The following is a 19219-nucleotide window of genomic DNA, read 5'->3' on the forward strand; positions in this document are numbered from 1 at the left end:
TATATATTTTTTTACAACAATCCCACATTAAATATCAAGTTCCAGTGTTGGTGGGGTGATGGTAAATTAACTTGGACTATAAATTATCATAACTATTAGGCTAGAATGTGCAACTAACCACTCATAAAAACAGAAATGCAGCAACTGAAATGTTTTGATGCTCAGTTTGATATGTGATATAATACGAAACTTATATTTACCTATAATAATTTAGTGTACTTTTGCAAAGCAAGGGAAGTGCAAGCTCTGTTCTGTAAATATAAGTTGCAGGCTTAATGTACAGAAGGTATTAACACAGATTAAATATCCTAATAATACTTTATTCTCTTTCTTATCTAAGAATCAGGGTTCTGTGTGCTGAAATGGTTTGTTTGGAGTAGTACACCGATCAGCTACAACATTAAAACGACTGACAAGTGAAGTGACAGTGATTATCTCGTTACAGCGGTACCTGTCAAGGGGTGGGCTATATTTGGCAGCAAGTGAACAGTCAGTTCTTGAAGTTGATGTGTCGGAAGTAGGAAAATGGGCAAGCATTAGGAACTGAGCGACTTTGTTAAGGGCCAAATTGTGATGGCTAGACAACTGGGTCTGAGCATCTCCAAAACGGCAGGTCTTGTGGGGTGTTCCTGGTATGCGATGGTCAATACCTACCAAAAGTGGTACAAGGAAGGACAACAGGTGAACCGGCGACAGGGTCATGGGTGCCCAAGGCTCATTGATGCACATGGGGAACAAAGGTTAGCCCGTCTATTCTGATCCCACAGAAGAGCTACTGTAGCACAAATTGCTGAAAACGCTAATGCTGGTTATGATAGACAGGTGTCAGAACACACAGTGCATCACAGCTTGCTGCGTATGGGGCCGCATAGCCAGAGACTGGTCACAGTGCTTTTGCTGATCCCTGTCCACCGCCAAAAGTGCCTACAATGGGCACGTGAGCATCAGAACTGGACCATGAAGAAATGGAAGAAGGTGGCCTGGTCTGATGAATCACGTTTTCTTTTGCATCATGTTGACAGCCAGGTGCATGTCTACCTGGGGAAGAGATGCAGGGTGCACTATGGGAAGAAGGCAAAATGGCAGAGGCAGCGTGATGCTCCGGGCAATGTTCTGCTGGTAAACCTTGGCTCCTGGCATTCATGTGGATGTTATTTTGACACGTACCACCTACCTAAACATTTGTGGACCAAGTACACCCCTTCATGGCAGCGGCGTTCCCTGATGGCAGGGGCCTCTTTCAGCAGGATGATGTACCCTGCCAAAGAGTTCAATGTGTTGCCTTGGCGTCCAAATTCCCCAAATGTCAATCCGACTGAGCATCTGTGGGATGTGCTGGAAAAACAAGTCCTATCTATGGAGGCCCCACCTCGCAATTAATGAGACTTAAGGGATCTGCTGTTAATGTCTTGGTGCCAGACACCAGAGGACACCTTCAGAGGTCTTGTGGAATCCATGCCTCGACAGGTCAGAGCTGTTTTGGCGGCTTGAGGGGGACTTACACAATAATACGCAGGTGGTTTTAATGTTGTGGCTGATTGGTGTATATCCCTTCTTTGTGATAATTATGGAGGTGACAGAAAAGCTTAATGTCTTGACCCTCTTCATTGGCTGAAATCTATTTGATTAGATTTACACTTGGCAAGTTTGAACTAGACGTGCTACACAGCGATGCTTACATAATTGTGTGCTTTACCAAGTGTCAAGTGTTTTCTTTCTGCAGTCATCACAAGGGGCTATAAGAGCAAGTTATGATCCGTTGGGTCATGTTGCTGTGATTTATGATTATTATCATGCTTTGACAACTCAAGGCTGTGGTTCATCTAAGCTTCATTTAGAGTTTTCCCTAGAAATGAGAATATGCGAGACAAGCCCTTTCCATGAAATTTTTAGAAGCAACAGCAAGTTGCAACTATATTCAGTCAATTGACATCTCTGATTGATGATCACCTCCCTGTACTTTCAGTATAACTGACAGTTCTGAGTCATGCTGCATTAAATCTGGGCATCAACATCAACGAACAGTCATGGCAACCTCAGTGTCCAGCCTGGTTGGATTTTTCAGTGTTTAACAACTATGCAAAACGGTAACGTAGAACTGCAACTAACTTATTTTTTAGCATGAATTAATCTGCTTCTCATCTTCTTGATTAATTGTTTGGTCTATAAAATATCAGAATGATACTGTCACAAGCTGAGGTGTGTTCAAATTGTTTTGGGTGACCCAACAGTTGAAAACCCCAAAATAATGATAAGAAACAAAGGAGTAGGAACAAGTGAATTTGTCATTTGTTTGAAAATGTATTATTAATAAAAGGTTTATTTTTCTGTCAATCAACTTGACGATTAATTGACCAATAGTTTCAGCTCTACTACACTCACAGTGACTGGTATTCTTGGCAACTGATAAACACACAGATTACATATCTGTACTCCTATCTACGAATGGTTTCCTTTTCACATTTTCATCCACTGATAGACTGGTTGATAAACTGATGATAAACAGGAAGGCACAGGAGTCAAATATAAATCAAAACAGTAATGTGTTTATTAGACTTGGTACAGCATTACCAAACAAACACATAACATTGTTAACAAGATGTTCAAAATTCATGTTTCCATTGTTCTGACAGAAAAAGAAAAGTCAGACAGAAACAAAAACAAACAACACAAAAGGTATAAGTATACCTTCTCTAGTGGAAATGTCAAATGATAAAATATAATGTATTTTGAAAGAGGTATGTGTGTACACATCTGTGTTGACTAAAACAACCATCTTTCAGTCCTGGCCTCCAAAGATTTGACCAAACCCTTTCCAATGATCCGGAAGTCCTCCAGTATTGCTTCAACGTTGGGAACAGTTCTTGCTTCATCCCCAGTCACCTCCACATTCCGCGCAGACACCTGAGACGTCTGTATGATGAGGGAAGCATAACACAGCATGTCAGTGTGGTGGTGTGTGGGTGAAATGACAAAGAGGAAAAGAAGTAGACACACGATAAAAGGTTTAAAACAAAACAAGCTGTTGGCTTGTAGATAGAGGACATGATTGACTTGGTCTTACCTTGAAGGGCGCTGGGGTGAAGGCCTTTGGCTTCCATAAAACTGCGATCACTGTTCCACCATAGGGGTCACAGAAGAAGAGGGCCAGATCACCAAATACATCCTGAAAATAAATTTAGTTAGCTGATGGAGTAGAAGTTCACAACACAAAGTAACAGAATCAATTTATGTTTAGGTCTACAAGACCAAAAGTCAAAGTCGTTAAATTAGGCATGGCTTCAGTGGCAACTTTTCTGATTTTAAAAAAGGACTGGCTCAGAAAGCTGCATCAGGTGGTTAAGTTCATTTCTTCAGACAGTTGTCACATTTGGCAGCTTGTGAAATGAAGTATTTGGAAATGGGAAAGATGAGCTGTTATGTTTGTTTTGAGTTTGGTCTGGAGAGTATGGGGCCTTTCTTGCCTTTCTGATGATTTTAGATATTTCAAAAGATAAAGATAATAGATTACAGGGTGAATAAAGCAAAAAATGTCCAAATACTTAAGAATGGCACTGTACGTGCTTATTGGAATTGAAAATCTTACAAATAAAAATTGTGCTCAGTAATTAGCTCTTGATCATCCTTTTCAGCCCATAACGGCAAGGTGTGGTTTTTTGTTTATAAAGCGCAAGGAACAGCATAGTGTAGCCCTAATCCTCTCACTGTATCAACAGGAGAGACAGAGGGAGTGAGAAGATAGGCAAAGAGAGGTCCCACGATTACAAGTCAGGACACTGATTGAGAGACATCCTTAAATGTGTTATGATGAGTGAGAGTTGTATGGACAGGGAAAAGAACACGGACAGTATAAAGTTAACTCCTTAAGTAGAAAAGGACAAAGAAAGAAAACATTTCTTCGATCTTCGATCTTTCTTCATAAAAAGAAATCTGGCTTGGATTTTGGTGCTTTGTCTTCCACAGAACAATGTAAGTACAGCCGAGATTTTCTTAGTATTTTCTCTCCTCTGTGGTTCATTTTATTGTCAGGAAGCTGCTGGACGTCATGTAGAATATACTTCTGGTCTAAGCAGCCCACCTGAGACCTGCATGCGCAAATCCTGCTACACTGCTTTGCCGACATCGTGTGTCCACAAGGCACGTTCTTAACGCCACACCTCCATTTAAATATGACCTTTGTTCCTGACATATAGGACTCACTCTGAGCTCTGCCAGATAGAGGGACACAGGGTTGTAGTCGATGACAGGCAGGGCCCCTCCAGACGGCACCACACTGCCAGTCATGACACCCCTGCTGAAGGTGACGGCGGGCGGGTCCACCGCCTGGCTTAACAGGGGAACCTGCTTGGGGTTCAGGTGGATCAACACATCATAGGCATCCAGAGGAGGACGCATGACCACCTGCACAAACACAGACAACTCCATCACAATCTTCAAACAACAAACAGATTTATTCAATTAATGGGTGATTATGAAGGCAATGGAGTGGTGAGTAAACAAGAGCTTTCAAATGCTTTTTTACCAACCCTGACATCTTGTATCTGGGCACCGTCCATCAGCTGATGTTCCAGCACCTTTAGACTCTCTGCCGCCACCATCACCACACGTTGCAGCATCTTAAGACGTACACAAAACATACATAACATTTGATAGCAGAACACATAAGCTTTGGTATTACTAAAATTGCTCTGAAAATAGAGGAGCCGCCTACTCACTGTATTTGTTTTAGCTTGTCAACACTGAAACAAGTTTTGCTCGCTGTAATCATTCCTCCTGTTCTCCTTCAAATGTGCTTACAATTTAAGTGAAGGGGAACAAAATCCAGAGCCCTTGTTTTGAGCAAAAATTTATCTGAAGAAAATATGAAGCTTCAGTGGTCTGAGTTAGTCAAATAAAGTGTATTTCTTCCAAAGTTACAGTCTTTTTAGTAAAAAATTTCCTCTTTGTGTCTTGATGGACAGTGTTTTCCTGGAATGATCATAACACAATGAGGGAATTTGGCACCAAAAAGACCAACTTTGAAAGATTGACTTGGTTTTAATCATTTGGACTCATCAGGCTTAAACCTCATATTAGCTTCAAATAAACTTACAACTGTACAGAAGACGGGCTGTACATTGAAAGTGCATTATGAAGGGATTTCTTAATGAACAGGAGGAATGATTACAGCAATAAGAACACGTGTCAGTGTTCATTTGGGCACCTGACTATTCTTTTAGGACAGATTTGGAAAACAAACAAACTGTGAACCTATCCTTTAAATGGTTAAAATGACTGTTAATGATGGATACTCTTTCTTTCAAGTACAATAGCTGTCTGTTTTTTGGCTACTACTAGACAGGTGGACCAGATTATACCCCTTGATCATACATCAGGAAAATGCAGTCAGTTATCATGATGTGCACGCAACTGAAATCATGGAAATGTAGGCATTTTTGTTGATACAGAGCATCTAATGTATACAGAAAGACACTCATTCAAATATTAATTTGTTAACGGATTCACCCCATCATAATCTGCTCCCTAGTGGTCGTTCAGAGGCATTGACACAACTACAAACAACACACTGGACCACCTTGTCTATGCCTATGATGTTTTCAAACGTGTTTTCATTCTTTGCAGGCTGTGAGGGTGGACATATGAATTCAACGAGAGACTTATATATGCTCTCCAAGTAATGAGATGAAGTAAAATGTAGTTAAATGTTGTAATTAGGCATTATGAATTAAACCCACGGTGACGTCTCTACCAGGACGTCACACAGCACAGAGTTCCTGCCCTCTGCCACCATTATAAAGGAGGATGCTGGGGGAGGCTCAGTGTTAATGTTGGGCTTCTAGGGGAAGTGAGGTGGAGCATAGGAAGCTTATTTGGGTCAGCTACGCACCATGGGAAGCTGGTGTGTGTACCTTTTCTGTACACTGCTGTGTGCCGCTGGAAGTTTTTACAGCTATGGTCTCATCCAAAATGAGGAATACAAAGCTAAATATTTAACTTATTTTTCTACGACAGAGGACAGCAATGAAAAGCAGCTGGTGAGCATCACCCAAAAACATTGGTAACGCTTTTAGGTTAAGTTTCGAAGTTTGTTGTTATACGTATCCATGTAAACATTCTTATCAGAGATGTTCAGAATGTTCTTTGTTATTTGGTATTTTTATGCTTGTATAAGTAATAAAGAACATTTCTATATTTCCAGATCAATGATTTACACCAGGTTTTGGAGAGACTTCAGAACAATCAATTCTCAGCTCTCCGAAAAAAGCATGGCTATCTGCCTATGGTATGTGATACGACATGTCAGTCCATCTGGAAATATCATAATATATATATAATAAAATCAGTCTAGTCAATGTGTTTAAAGCGATACGTTTAATATCTTTCCAAGGACATTTACCGTTCGCATATGAAAAGTAAGTTATTGATCAATATCATGCTTTAAAACAGTTTAATGTTCTTCCAGTGTGATCCGGGGGATCAGTGTGCGCTGAGGAAAGGCTCCAGGATCGGGAAACTGTGTGACTGCTCTCTGCCAAGAACATGCAACTCTTTTCTACATCGTTGTTTATGATTCTCTTTGTCTATTTATATGTCTAACAACAAATAAGAAGTATGACGCAGTAAAAACGACTTATAAGCCTGTAATCTAGTTTGATGATGATGTTTTTGAAGTTCTCACATTTTCCATTTTGTATTTTTTTCCTGCTTCCTGAAAAACTGTAATATTCAATAATTTTACAATTCAAGTACTAAACTATTAAATGTTTTGTTGCGTGCGTTGGTGTACTTGTGTATTTGTCTACTGACCTGTACACTAGGGGCTCGCTTGGTCCACATAGACAGTTTTTTGTCTGTTGGTGTAGCGATAAACATGACAGGCAGAGACTCCCTGGAGGCCATGAAGTCATTCTTGATCTCTGTGTAGTCTGGAGCTGCACGTGACAGAGGGGTAAATAACAATCAAACTTGGCGTTGAAACGGGGACGCATACAAGCAGGATGTCAAAGTATGTCAGGGGTGTAAATAGAAAGAGGTCAGGAGGGATTTGTTTTCTGCGACACAGGGGGGGAAAAAGGAATGTGTGTGAGAGTGCTTGCCTGTGAACTGGTTGTTGAGGTTGACTACCAGCGGGTTGTTCCTCCAGTCAAAGGAGGACAGCAGATGAAGGAAACGAAGGAAGCCCACCTGAGGAGAACTGGGGAAGACAGAAATGCATTCACATGACCTACTGAAGGAACAAAAAGGAGGGGAAAGGACTTTATATCCACAAAATAAGACTAATGTGGTGGGCAGATTATTAAAAAAGTAGAAGCGGAAGTTACCCAGGAGGAGTAAAGGGTGCAGGCTGCAGGAAGAGCGACGCCACCAGCAGGTCTGCTGTGTCCTCTGTGATGTCTTCACTGAAGAGCTGAGCCCCCAGCCAGCGTTTGGCCAGGCGACACACCGCCCCAAAACACGGGTGCTGCTGCTGGAGCCTACCGACAATAAGATCAAATATGGCACAGAAGTGAGAAGATGAAGCATGCAGGGGCAAACAAAATGAAAGGAAAGGAAGGACAAGAGTTGAAGAAAGTGGGGGGCGGGGGGGGACAAAAACCCTGCTTCCTCACACAAACAAATACAACTTTGTGTCACGGTTTTAATTTTACCCATGCAACGTGCTGGTTAGTAGAGGCCTGTGTATGGTGGCCATCTCCAGGGTCTGAGCCTCCTCGTTGTCCCTTACAACCAGCAGCCCCTCTGCATTCACACTCTCCCTCAGCACCTGGGGCTCACGATGGTAAGCCACCTGGATGCGGAACACCAAGCCATCCTGGATACAAAAGCAAAGGGAAACAAAAACAGCTCAACACTTCCGCTATCAACTTCAATGAAAAAATAACTGTGCCAACAACTTGCCTGGACATGGTATAAACGTATAATTAGATTACAAAAACCTATTTTACATGACCTTTATCCCAGTGAAGTTCACAGACACGTGGGAGACAGGTACACATACTCAAAAATATACCTTCCAGACGTCCAGGTGTGTGGGGCTGGGCCTGCATGTATAATTATGGTGCTTCTTGAGTAATTCTCCCAGGCGGATGTGGAAGGCAGCTCGGATGTGGCGGATGGCGAGGCGGTCGTGAGGCCACTTTCCACTCCCCTCCATGTGACAGATCACTGCAAGAGTGGGTTATCAGTACAGTTATATACAATCTGAGGGTTTGTATAACTAAATATCTGTGGTAATTTTCCTGCCTTGAATATATGGGTTGTACTTCAGTTATTCGTGTTATGTTATTTGGCTAGTCATCACAGATTGGGAAATAAAAATTACAAGGAAACAGTGAGCCCACATGTAGCCACACGAGGGAAAGGGAAATCAAGTGAGGTTATATATCAGTGAGAGGTAAAAATCCATACATACAACACTCTCTAATGCAGACAGTGCAGAAATTTATTCAGGCTAGATGAAGTTTTTACCAGATTAAATAATAGTGAACAACTTCTCAGTCACAGGTGGATGAAGCACTAACCTGTGATGGGGGTGATGTAAGCAGGGCAGGGTTTGCCTTCCTTTGGCACCAATGATCGGCAAGTCTTTTCTCTTTCAAAGAAGGAATAGTCCAGCTTCAGCGGCAGAGGGGGAAAAACCTGCAAAGCAGAGAAATATCAAAATTGTCATAAAGCTGAAATCATCATCCTACAATCTACAATACTCACAGCAAGTAATAACTGAACAAATGTTAACTGGTGTTTTGTTGCAGTTGTGTTTAAAATTATGATAATGTACTTCTCCATATCAACATCAACTACTATCACTACATTAATTAGGGGGTTTACCTGTGTGTATCTGAGTGCAGGATGGGCTCCTTGCACTGATGTGATGGAGAGAGGCAGACCCTCCAGCCTCCAAAGTTTTCTGCTCAGGTCATCATAGGACTGGATCACCAGTAAACTCTCCTCCTCTCCAGTACTAGGAACCTGGAGAACATATGAAACATCAAATACATGCTGATTGTTAATAGCAAAACAGTAACAGTGACACCCCCTTCTGGTGGTTGACATCCTTTTTTGACTGAACAACAAGCAATAATATATTACAACAATTCAGGTAATACAGGATCATAAAATAAAATGAATTAAATATCTATTACAACAGAAATAAGACACCCCACATAATAAATGGATTAAATAAAAAAAATATTAAAATTGTACAAGGTTGAACAAAAGAAATGCACATACAAAAATACTAAACATAAAACTTATTTTTGTTTTCACTGGATGTCATCAACTTTATTTTAAATTCTTTATCTATTAAAAACTAATCAAATTGATTCTTCTGTACTTCAGCTCAACAGACTAACTACTCAAATCAGACTGTCTGTGGTCAGAGGTCCTGTGGAGGTGCTGTGGTAAACAACTTCCACACTTTCTGGAATTGTCCCTCTGCGGCTCCATTTTTGGGAAAGCGTCCATTAAGCTCTGGAAGCAGTTTTTAAGATGAAAATTTATTTTAATGTTAAAATCATGTACCTTGGTGATCTAGAGGAGCTTCACGGAGCAAAGCGACATAAATACCTGCTGAGGGCGTTATTGCATGCAATGCAATATAGAGAGAATTACATTTAAACTAAGAACTAAAATTGATGTCTTTGATGAAGGCTTGATTTTGTATAACAGTAATAAACTTAATTAATTTAAGGGCATACCTGTCAATTTAGCGCAATTATCTTCCCTTTTTTTTCTTCTTTGCCTCCAAGTGCAGAATTCTTATGGTTTGATATGAATGTGTAAGTAAATGGATAAGTGTGTATGTGTGTATATATATTATATTATATATTTACTTGTTTAAGAGATGGATCCTCCCCTTGTTGTCGTTGTTTATTGTACTTTATCTATTCATCTTTAAAGTGTGTGTTTCTGTATGGTTGGCACATATGTATCACTTTTGTTTATATGTGTTCTTTAAAAGGGAACCCTAATAAAAAGTAAATAAATAAATAAATAAATAAATAAATAAATAAATCAAAAGCACAGATTTAGCATTTACCTCACGTCCTACTTTGATGACGTCATCCATCTTCGCCCCCACATACCGCACACTAGACTCGGGGATATCTGCGTGCCTGGTGGAAAATGATAAATTATATTATTTCTTTTTAAGAGGTTGCAGCTTTGATAAAACCATACCTACATGCACGCCACTTCATGTTATGTGGGATATGCTGGTTTTTAAGACCCCAGAGACCCCTATTTGTCATGACAATCGGCGCTAACGTTAGCTACCTTGCTAACAGAAACAACACTCGGCTCAGACATTTAACCAGCTGCAGACAACATGAAACGTACGGGGAGGAGACGGAGCTCTGTGTGGGACTGTTTCGAACAAGTGGGCAACTTTGTCCGCTGCATGAAATGTGACGCCACGCTGAAATACTGCGGCGGAGCCACCAGCTCCATGATGAACCACATGAGCAGGTACCACCCGTCTACTACACCGCTGGACGAAGACGAGAAACCGGTGATCTGCACCGTGCAGTGCATCGAGGAGGAGAGCGCCGTTAGCTCGGACACCATGCAGGCTGCTGTCATGCCAAATATAAGCATTAACACCAACCCTCCTGAGCGAGACTACGGGGAGAGGAAACGCTTAAAGCGAAGCTCAGTTTGGGATATTTTCATCAAAGTGGACGACGAGGTCCACTGCACGATGTGTGACACCAAGCTGAAATACAGGAGCAGCACCACCAGCATGATGTACCACATCAAAAACAAGCACCCGGACACCATGCCTCATGATGGTGTATCACCGGCAACACACGCAGAAGTGACTGAACTCATCTCAAGAATGATAGAGAAGGACATGCTTCCCATCAGCCTGGTTGATGGGGAGGGTTTTCGTGAGCTGCTTGCATACACCGTGCATAATTACAAGATGCCCTCTGCTGGTGATATTACACGCCTTATTGAGGGCCATTTTCACGAGAAGGTGGAGGAGCTTGTAGTACAGCTGGGTAAAGTGGAGAAAGTGGCTCTCACTGCTGACTTCTGGACAGCTCTGCCATTCCAGCGTTACATTACAGTTTCCTGTTCGTTCATAACTGAGGACTGGCAGGGGAGGTCGGCTGTCCTGCAGACTCACAAGCTCTCATCAGACAGCCACACTACTGCAGCCAGCATCACCGAGAGGCTTCTCCACACTGTGGAAACCTGGGGTGTTGCTGGGAGAGTGACAGCGTGTGTTCATAACAACACACAGGATATCTTATCAGCTCATGCCTGTGCCCGTGTTAACTGGGACTATGCCACTTGCTTCGCCACGACATTGCAGCTAGCGGTCAATGATGGGCTGAGCGATGATCTAGTCCGCATTATCGTTGCTGCGGGGAAACTAGTCAAGCATTTCAATCACAGCTTGCTGGCAAGCGAGGCCTTGGAGCTGAAGCAAGTTCAGATGTGCCTGCCACAGCACAAGCTTGTCCAGTCGAGCAAAGCCAGATGGGACACCATCTGTGATATGTTTGAACGGCTCCTTGAGCAACGGTGGGCTATTAAAGCTGTGCTCTCTGATCGCACAATCACCAACAGACAGGAAGCTCAGACCCTTGAGATTGAAGATGATTGCTGGCAAATAATTGAAAATTTCACGCCTGTGCTGGCAACTCTGAAATGGGCAACAACAGTCATATCTGCTGAAACAGAGGTGTCCATTTCAAACATCTACCCAATCACATTCAGCCTCATTCAGACTCACCTCGTGCCAAAAGAGAATGATGTGGAACAAGTCTCAGAGTTCAAGCTGAAAGTTCAGAAGTCACTTAGAAATAACATGGAGGTAGGCTTAAACTAACCAGTTTGTGCTCGGAGAGAAATATATGAACAATCTGCATCCTCTTAACATGATTCTTAATGTAATATCATTTCACTGTTTGCAGGTTGACTCGAATGACCTCGCCTCCAAACCAGCTCTGATCGCCTCGATGCTGGACCCACGTCACAAACATCTCAGCTTCCTGACACCAACGGGGAGACTGGCTGCAAAGGTTAAACTGCATGAACTGGTTTCAAGATTAGATGTGATAACAACCACTGTGGGCACGAAGGACGAACAGCAGGAGACCCTGGTCACACCTGATATTAGTCAGGTGGCTATGCCGTCACAAATGAAAAGTGACACCAAAAACACCATGATGTTGCTCCTAGGAGACAATTACAGTTCCTCCTATGCCACAGACTCCGAGGCTCAGGTAGATTACTACTTGAGAGACATTGCTCCATCGTTGGATATTAACCCTCTTGACTGGTGGAGGGTAAATGGACCAAGGTTTCCCAAACTGGCCACTTTAGCAAGACACTATTTATGTGTACCTGGGGTCTCGCTGCCGTCTTTATTGTCAGAGGCTGGACAAACATTTGCAACGATGCGTACAAGACTGAGCCCAGAGCATGTTGACATGATGATCTTTGTAAACAGAAATCCCTAACTTGCATAACTCTACATGATTGAGTTGTATGCTTACTAACTATACCAATAATATACTAAGGTTACTGTAGAGTAGTGGAGGGAAAAAGGCAGCAGGTTCAAGTTGGGTAGATGACTTCATTAGATTGGATGTTTAAAGACTCAAGGAAGGGATAATGGGACAATGGCAATGCTATTAAAACAGCAGGTGATCTCCTATTGTTGAAATATTGTATCTGTTGTTGCTTAAAATGTCAAAAACTTAAAATGTCTCCCCTCAACAGGTGCTACCAACATGCCCATAACTGCACATACTACAACTCACACACTATAACTTTCCCAACTTCGTATCATAACCTCACCTGACTCAATGACTGACACTCCTGGCTTGAAGCAGTGGGCAGTGAGTCAATGTTAAAATTATGCTAACGATATATGTGATAACAGATCCTTGGCATTCAACATCAAACACCAGGCATACACAAGCATCCTTGTGGAGGCTGCCAACAGTGTATCTAAGCTGCAGTCTCCCATATGCCTTATTTACATCATCACACTAATTATGAGTTGTACATGGAGGTTTTGTGCATACATTTAGAGAGAAAGATTGATTTCTTTTAAAAGTCTAAAAACTTAGAAAAAACAAAAATAACTGATTTTCCCTCTGTTACTATGATAGCATTGAATATTTGTACTATTAATACAGGTAGAAACTCTGTCTGAACAAACGGTTAACATTGCCAGACTAACCACTGTATAATTACCAGTATTGTATGCATGTTCTGTCTCTGTATAGTGTGCCCAGATAAATACATACAGCTGTAGCAGGTGTGTGATGATCTGTCTGGGGACCAGCTGTTTCTGGCACATGCTCTCTCCATCCCACAGCACGGCCTCAGTGATGGAACCGTCCTGGAAACGACGCAGCTCAGAGCGAGAGCCCCACAGCTGACGAAACTCAGCTGCCTAACAGAAGAACACCACCATTGTTCATAATGAATCGCTGCACAAACATTGTTAACACATAACCGATTGAGGAACAAGGAGTACAAAGTCAATACTGTCATGTGGACGGTTTGTCTCTTTTGCATTCTATAAGAAAAGCTTGAATGAATGTGAGTTGAGTCCAGAAGTGCCAGATTTGGTTGGATTATTACAACAGTTTTACATCCTTAAAAACAGGTTTACACACAGTAGTCAAAAATACAATACTATATACAGTACACAGAGCAATTCTATTGATATTAATAAAGTATAATGTTTAAGTGTATTCTTGCATTGAGTAGACACTTGTACAAATGTTTTCCTGCTTATCACACTTGTATAGAGCAAAGTGAAATGACCTTGATGTTTGAGACAGGATGTTACCTTGGGGCTGTCTGCAGGTGGCCCTCTTTCCAGAACAGAGGCTGCCAGCTCCGGCCTTAGCAGCAAACCAAAGGAGAGAGGAGGTTGGGCTTTGTGCTTCGGGGCTTCGCTCTCTACGGACCACTGTGATGAAACAAACAAATAAGTTAATGTTTTGTTAAGTGAAAAACATTTTCGGTAACAGTATTAGTGCTGTTTCAATCAGGACATAGTTAATAGCAGCTTACACTAATAACACCCTTTTCACCTTTTCCTATTTTGACTTGTCAAAGCAGGAAAAGCAGAGGTGTAATTAATAACATTAACAATGGCTCCATGCCAAGGACTGTCCCGGTAGGCAATTTCAGTGAGTGAGAAATAGAATGTAGTCATTATTTCATTAATATATCATTAATATCATTAATTCCACCTGTCCTTTTCTTTCCCTGACAAGTCAATGTCTGCTATGAAAAGGATCTTTTATGAAACTGGAATATCAGTGTCCACTTTCTGCCAGTTGACTGAGCCAGACATGGATGAATGTAACCCATGAATAGAAATCACACCCACCTCAGGATCAGGAGAGAGGGAGTGGGTGAGGAGGCTGATCCTTTGGCCCAGTCCTCGCTGTAGCAGTGACAGAATAAAAGGGAGAGCGGTGTGGACATAGTTTCCACTGTGGTCCATCAGCTCACTGAGGAGATTCAGTTTCTTACAGCTGTATTGAAGCTTTGCCGTCTCACACAACCTGAGTAGGAGATGAAGAGCAAAAAACTGAATAGATAGCAGCATGAACATAGGACAGTCAAACCGAATGTTAAACAGTTGTACTCTGAATGGAGAAATAAGTACTGTGGTGTCAAGCAGCAGCAAGACACATTTGCAGTTCCCTTTTTATTCTCTGACACCAAAGGGGCCTGTCTAGACTGTAAGGAATCCTTGTTAGGAAAATGATTTATATTTAGGTGGCGGTGGGAGATCTACGATTAAGCTGCCTAGGTAGTTTCACAAGCTAGATGCAATCAGGTTTTAGCTGATAAACAGGGCCATACTGGAAGATGTGGTCGCTTGTCCTTATCATGGGTTTGGGGGTCATGAGGAGACTGTGGAACCCGTCCACTGTAGGGTCGTCCCAGAACTGCATCGACACAGACGCCTCATGCTGCAGCTGAGAAATGAATTCAAAACTGTCAGAACATGTTGCATAATCTCACCATTGATCTTGTTTGAACACGTTTCTTTACAGCATATACCTGTTTGTAAGTACAAGCTGTCATGTCAGCACACATGTTGAGGTGTCCGGAGGGGTCAATGAACACGACCTGGAAGGCATCGTGAAAGTCTGCAAGTGATGGCTGCAGGAAAAAGAAAAAAAAAGAAGGGACAATAATGATTAATTTAGCAGGTAAACAAAAGTATGCATAAACCACATTCACAGGATTTAGGTTTAAGCTAGATCACTCACAGCTGTAGAGTCAGGATCTTTGGCTAGGCTAATTCCATTCACCGTCAGGTCTGTAGATGCTGAGAATTAGAACGAAAGATGGATAAGTTGCAAGATACACAAACAAATGACTGTAAGTACAAATACAGTACATGTTCATAATGTAACACTTTTAATAAATACTGTGCTCTAGTAGATTTTGTTTGCTTACCCAAGAAGTTCAAGCTGTTTCGAAGCAACTGATAGGCTGTCATGGTGTTACTGATTCTGTGAGTGGTCAGCAGATAAGCCAAGAGCATTGAAGCCAGAAAGCCATTAAAACAACCTGTGCCCTATAAGAAATTGAGAGAGCAATACAGGGGTGAGGTGAGATAACAGTGTCAGACGAGTAATGAATAATCATAATGTTAAAAAAAAAGAGAGATAGTCAGCCATTGAAAGCTTCCTACCTGGTCAAGCTCTCTTTGACGGAGCCAGACTTTGAGTAAAGCCACCCCATCAGGAAAAGCTGAGCACTGAGAGCTGACAGCAGAAAGAAACTGGAGGTGAGCTCTGGGCAGAAGATCCCCCAGAACAGAGCTGTTGTAATGCGGAGTAGGAGGTTCATTGCTCTCTGTGACAGACAAACAAGAGAAGAAATGGGTCTTGATGACAGTTATATTTGAAAACAGTGTGCTCCTGATTATGAAGATGACCATTGTGTGCGAAAACGTGAATGCAGATGATGGTGATGGATAATACTTGGGGAGCTAAACTCAAAAAATTAACAGTCTTACCAGACTGTGAGGCCTGCAACCCAGTGTACCACTCTGTCCTGATGTTATTCCTCTGGGGGTGGAAACGGCTGGGTTTGAAGAATCCAGGAGGTGGACAGGCATGAACGCGTACGGTGAAGGTGGAGGACTCTTTACCTGAAGGGATGGGACACACATCACTACAGCACAACACATCCTGGCTGTCACATACATAACCCAAAAAAAAATACTCTTTGACACATGCTGTAAATTAAATGTTAAATACCTGGAGGGGTCAGCAGGAGAACTGGGCGAAGTCGATTCCCATGGAGACAAGAATAGCGCAAGTTTCCGATGTCAGAGGAGGACGTGAGATGCTGAGCCAGGCCTGCCAGGTAGAGAGCCCTTTTCCTGGGATACCTCTGGTTCAGGACGTCCTTTGGGTGGAGGATATCCTAATAAAAAGGAAAAATGAGGAGACAGAACTACTGTGAATAACTTCCTGTATTGTCATATAGCATTCAGTACATGACTCTTAACACTTTGCTCTCAAGGCTTCAAGTGATGTTAGTAAAATAAAAAATGAAGAAATGGGGCAGATGACTCACAGCTGGGATTGTGACAGCGAGGTCCACCATGATGCGTGGTTTGGTGCATGTACCCAGAGGATAGCTGCCGATCAGGTCAACAGAAGCGGGAGGTGCCATGTGGAACTTGCCCTTTGGTGTTTTGGGTACCAGGAGGAAAGGGACCTTAACTGCATCACACAGCCATGACAGGTCGCTCACCTGAACACAAGGAGTGATTGAGCAGAAACATGTGGTAAAAGTTTCCTGTGTTAAAACTCATGCAGAGCAGAACGGATGGATTAGTGCCACGAAGTACCTCAACTTCTGAGGACTGCGGCACAGTCTGGAGCAGCTTGGTGACCGTCTGAACGAAGGAATCGATTTGTTCTTTCCTGCGTTCACTCAGGGCGACCTCTTTCAGCAGCTCTTCCATCTGTTATCAGCGACAGATTACGAACAATTTTACACAATCCTTCTGATTTCAAAGTCGCTCTTCTCTTTCGTGTTTATGTCAGTAAGTCAGAAGGTCTTACCTGCATTTTGAGGAGGCTGCAATGAAACAGGCTCTCCGCCTCTTTCAGCTGGTTTAGCTCTTCTGCTGTAGGAGGTCTGTACAGATCACTTCGGGACAGCTTCACCGGGTGATAGACCACCTCCTCCCCTTCAGCCTCCTCAGGTTTGCTCCTTTTGGCTTTAATGGGAGCTTCATTTTCGTCCTCTTCCTCATGAGAGGAGTCTGGCAGAATCATCTGTACAAAGCACAACATGTCTTAAAGTACTTCTCTAAAGATTTATAACTAGAATGGATATTAAATTGGATATTTAATATTCAATTCTGATGTTTGTTGATGCATTCATGCTTGTAGCAAAGTTCACATTTTTCAAGTCTGTCTTAAAACGACAGTCGGGTGCCCAAATTAACATTGAAACATGTTTTTCTTGCCATAATCATTCCTCCTGTTCATACTGGCTATTAGAAGATCCCTTCATAATGCACTTTCAATGTAGGTGATGGGGGTCCAAAACCAGTCCTCCTTCAGTGCAAAAACGTATTTCAAAGTTTATCTGAAGCTAATATGAAGATTCAGCCGTCCAAATGAGTCAAATCAAGTAGATATCTTTCAACATTACAGTCTTTTTAGTACCATAGTACCTCTTTTTGTTACTATACTTCCACAACGACAGGGAAACACTGTACGAAGAAACACAAAGAGGGAATTTAATGCTAAAAAGACTGTAAATGTGTCAGATATCTACTTGATATGACTAACTCAGACTGCTGAAGCCTCATAAAAGCTTAAGATACATTTTTAAATGCATTTTTGCACAACATGACTGTGTGGAAACACTGTAGATTTTAGCTCCCATCACTTACATTCAAAACACATCTGAATGATCTTTTAATAACCAGTATGGACGGGAGTACTGATCACAGCGAGGGAAACCTCTTTCACTTTTCATATGGGCACCCGACTGTTGTTTTAAGACAGACATGAAGAATTATGAGCCTATCCTTTTATGAAAATTGTTGGCTAAGCATGCAAGCAGCCCTCCATACATCTGAGAGTAACGTTAACTTCTCCGCGTGTTCACCGGCAGATAACGTTAAGTCACCGAGCGGGTGAAGCCATGTTTCATGTCGCCAGTCTTACCTCTGTAGCTGTCTGTTTCTTTTTCATGTCCGATATGCTCGCAATGTGGTGTTTAAACTGATATTGTGGTAGTTTTCATCAACACTGCTTCCTCTTCATTGCACTCACACATGTGCATAGGGGTCAGATGAACTTGCTACTAAGCAAAATATTTCTCTGATTGGTCTAGAAGGGTCGGTGGTGAACGGTGATTGGGTCGCTGCTCGTCGAGCGTCCTGTCGGTTTCATCAAGATAGGTTGCATGAGCAGACTTGCGTGCTGTACAGCAATGGTTCCCAACCTGAGGTTCGGGACCCCTACAATGGGTCGCAGGATTAATCAAAGAGGTCGTGAGACGATAGGACAGGATAGGATACAGAAAAAAAAAACATATTTTGGACACAAAATTGTGATTTTTTCAAGCTTATTTTAATATCTGCTTTATGTCTTGTGGATTATTGTGTTTTACCTCCTCAAGCCTCTAAAAGTTATTAAAATAAAACAAAATAAGTCCTGTTTCTAGAGCAGCAAGGTTAGTCGATGAATCAACTGACACAAGATTAATCAGCAACTATTTTGATAATGAAATAATCTTAGCTTATAAAAGTCATTTTATAAGCAAAAATGAAAAAATAAGCTGGTTTCAGCTTCCCAAATGTGATGTGTGATTTATTTTAAGGGGTTACAAGCCAAAAGGGTTGGGAACCATGGTACTAGGGCCGCTGGTGTGTCAGGATGTTCACATATTGATGTGTTGAATCATACAACAGACACAACCATGCTGTAAATAAATTGAATTCATTCGAGTTAACGTTTTTTTTTTTTTTTTTTTTAAAACAAATTAAATATGATCAGAATTATGTTTTTAAGTTAACTTTTAGTCAAAATAGCAGATCTTTGCAGCAGCTGCATATTATTGGTGTGCATGTATATGAGAATATGACAGCACAGAAAATGAGTTTAACACAGGCTACATACAAACACATACACATACTCATGAATAAGTTCAGTAAGACTAATTAATATGACTAACTGATAGTTGA

At 41.8% G+C, this 19219-nt stretch overlaps 2 protein-coding genes across 2 annotated transcripts; one reads left to right on the plus strand and one right to left on the minus strand.

The window, feature by feature from the left end:
* Positions 1–2526: 2526 nt before the first annotated feature.
* nol6 (nucleolar protein 6 (RNA-associated)) lies at positions 2527–18329 on the minus strand. Its single transcript, XM_067607744.1, has 26 exons — positions 18198–18329; positions 17079–17294; positions 16862–16978; positions 16585–16764; positions 16263–16431; positions 16019–16153; positions 15692–15855; positions 15454–15574; positions 15264–15322; positions 15052–15153; positions 14851–14966; positions 14369–14546; positions 13820–13942; positions 13269–13417; positions 10040–10115; positions 8830–8970; positions 8523–8640; positions 8012–8166; positions 7650–7813; positions 7323–7475; positions 7098–7195; positions 6808–6932; positions 4527–4616; positions 4201–4401; positions 3065–3166; positions 2527–2913 (listed from the first exon to the last, which is right to left on the minus strand). Exons 1-26 carry the CDS (start codon positions 18222–18224, stop codon positions 2764–2766), a joined length of 3429 nt encoding a protein of 1142 aa, XP_067463845.1. The 5' UTR covers positions 18225–18329; the 3' UTR covers positions 2527–2763.
* Positions 10097–13721, plus strand: LOC137195415 (E3 SUMO-protein ligase ZBED1-like). Its single transcript, XM_067607757.1, has 2 exons — positions 10097–11824; positions 11925–13721. Exons 1-2 carry the CDS (start codon positions 10328–10330, stop codon positions 12471–12473), a joined length of 2046 nt encoding a protein of 681 aa, XP_067463858.1. The 5' UTR covers positions 10097–10327; the 3' UTR covers positions 12474–13721.
* Positions 18330–19219: the final 890 nt, after the last annotated feature.

Source organism: Thunnus thynnus, chromosome 2, assembly GCF_963924715.1.
Source record: "Thunnus thynnus chromosome 2, fThuThy2.1, whole genome shotgun sequence".
Lineage (NCBI taxonomy): Eukaryota > Metazoa > Chordata > Actinopteri > Scombriformes > Scombridae > Thunnus > Thunnus thynnus.

Bases quoted from the DNA above. Each gene is read 5' to 3' on its own strand.
- LOC137195415 (XM_067607757.1), top strand. From the start codon at position 10,328: ATGAAACGTACGGGGAGGAGACGGAGCTCTGTGTGGGACTGTTTCGAA. The intron at 11,825-11,924 runs GTAGGCTTAAAC...CACTGTTTGCAG, and splicing joins CACTTAGAAATAACATGGAG to GTTGACTCGAATGACCTCGC.
- nol6 (XM_067607744.1), bottom strand. From the start codon at position 18,224: ATGAAAAAGAAACAGACAGCTACAGAG. The intron at 15,856-16,018 runs GTAAGACTGTTA...TGTCTGTCACAG, and splicing joins GTTGCAGGCCTCACAGTCTG to AGAGCAATGAACCTCCTACT. The intron at 8,971-10,039 runs GTAAATGCTAAA...TATGTTCTCCAG, and splicing joins TCATCAAAGTAGGACGTGAG to GTTCCTAGTACTGGAGAGGA.